The sequence below is a fragment of the Endocarpon pusillum genome, assembly GCF_000464535.1.
Source record: "Endocarpon pusillum Z07020 unplaced genomic scaffold scaffold7164, whole genome shotgun sequence".
In the NCBI taxonomy this organism is placed as follows: Eukaryota; Fungi; Ascomycota; class Eurotiomycetes; order Verrucariales; family Verrucariaceae; genus Endocarpon; species Endocarpon pusillum.
This window is the reverse complement of record NW_006916636.1, coordinates 103704-105821: the sequence shown is the minus strand read 5'-3', so window position 1 is coordinate 105821 and position 2118 is coordinate 103704. Positions and strand designations below refer to the sequence as shown.

The 2118-nt window shown below is 45.6% G+C and overlaps 1 protein-coding gene across 1 annotated transcript in view; it reads right to left on the bottom strand.

Annotated features, from left to right (window-relative positions):
* Nucleotides 1-1776: 1776 nt before the first annotated feature.
* Nucleotides 1777-2118, bottom strand: part of EPUS_04659 (uncharacterized protein) — a gene marked incomplete at both ends in the record, with an annotated part of 3612 nt that continues 3270 nt past the window's right edge. The window contains one exon of the mRNA XM_007807596.1: nt 1777-2100. Within this exon, the coding sequence (XP_007805787.1) occupies nt 1777-2100 (324 nt within the window). The remainder of the gene's footprint in view (nt 2101-2118) is intronic.

The window sequence follows — 2118 nt, the reverse complement described above, 5'->3', positions numbered from 1 at the left end:
GTGAAATAATATTCGTCTTCTTATGGTGTAAATCCCTCTTTCGCCATCGAGCATTTAGCTGCAATGTAGATCATGAGGTTGAAAACAAGGAGACGGGTAAGCCGTCGTTCTCTCCGTCGTAATAACCATTCGACATCTGCTTTCTGTTGTGTAATCGGCGATGCATTGGCGTTTTGTGCTTTCACAAAACTCTAAGAGACACGGATTGAGAATTCCTGGAGGAACTGCTGACACTTGAAGCGAAGTGACTAAAAATCTTCGCCAGCTAGTTGGCTAGCAGAAAGTACCTGATGCCCTTTATGGGTGAGTTATTAACTCTAAGACCTCTTTCGAACATATCGACCGAGCCGAGAAGTGCGAATTCTGGTATGTTTTGTGATAGAACGTAGCCGCCTGAGGATCAAGGGAGCTGGGACAGCTGGGGAAGTGAGCGATAAGGACATATTATGCCACTTTCAACCATTTAGGTAGTTATGCGACTAAGAAACAAACAGAGGTTGTCACGTTATCCCTTCTCCATTAGTTAGGAAACAAATGCATGTTTTCATGTCTGATAAGGGTGATCAGTCCTGAGTAAAGACGACGATGTTCACTAACCGAGTAGGAATATCAGAAAAACAAATCATATGTCCTAATACCCAGAAATCTATCAATAACATCTAGCTTGCGATCATATTATCGTGGAAAGGATCATCCTTAACTTACTTATCTCACCGCAATTCCGCCCCACCGCGCCAGCAATTCGAGGGTCCCGCCAAGGAATTCGCAACAATTTTGCAATGCACAGTACCCTCGGCTCACCCTCAACGTAGCTTACTCACCCACTTGCTCAGGCTGCTCAGGTCTTGTTCAGTCACCCTTTCCTTCCGCTCCTACAAGCCAATTGTGCATCATGGTCTCATTGTCCTATTGCCGTGCCAGGGAGCAAGCACGATAAGAAAGCCCAGCCGTGCTCCCGCGGTAATCATTGCTGACGTACCGCTTATAACACTATCAGATGACTGTCTCTGCTTTATTGGCGCTATCTGGGAATGATAGGTGCAGACAGATTGGCGAGAAATAGAAAGACATGGTGATAATGGAGGAGGCAGAACGAAAATAACAGATAGGGTTCCATCCTCTGCGCTGGACATGTGAGCCTAACCAACTGCGTGAAAGTGCAGACGTTCTGAATTACGGAGTACTCAATGACGATATATCGGGTCTGTGGTTTTGTCCTTATGTCAGCTCCCATCTTGCATGATCTGCAAGAACAGGCAATGGAGAAAGGACCCCCAGCCGCAAATGCAAGGCATACCCGCTAGATCAGCTTTGATCCTGTTGTGGGACACTGTGTGAGGTTCATGATTTATCTTGGTGTCTTTGGCATTGCGATTCGCTTCGGCCAACTGGGGATTTCAACAGATCCCCGTTATCACTGATGCTAATTCCAGTTTTCTCACCATAGTACCTATTTCTTCTGCCCACCCAACATGATATCGTGGGGGTTGGAGAGCAAGAAGATCAATAGATGGTTCATTACACAAACTGCAACTTCTAATGTAGACAACTATGAAGTTATCTGACAAGTGTCATGGAATGATATAGATACTCCATCCCGAGTGAGTACCCCCTGTTACATCCTGAACTCTTTTTGATATATCTGCTCTACCTTCTCCTACTTTCCAGTCCCTCAGTGCTCATGTTAGGTTGCTCAGTGGTGACTTCTGGATGTGATTCAACTGGTTGTAATCTTCTTGTTTCTATTCTGATTCTTGTGCTTCGGGATTTCATCTGTTAATCTTCACCTGCCTCCTGAGCACCTGCGTCTAGCAGTATCTTCACTATCTGCTCATGACCTTCACATGATGCTGCTTGCAGTGCATTACCATACCATCCACCTTGAGCATCCACATTTGCTCCCTTCTCAATCAATAGTCGTACTATCTGCTCATGACCCATATGTGCTGCCGCTTGCAGTGCATTGCCATAGTATCCACCTTGAGCATCCACATCCGCCTTTTTCTCAATCAATAGTCGTACTATCTGCTCATGACCTCCTAATAATGCCGCTTGCAGTGCATTACTATACACTCCACCATGAGCATTCACATTCGCTCCCTTCTCAATCAGTAACCG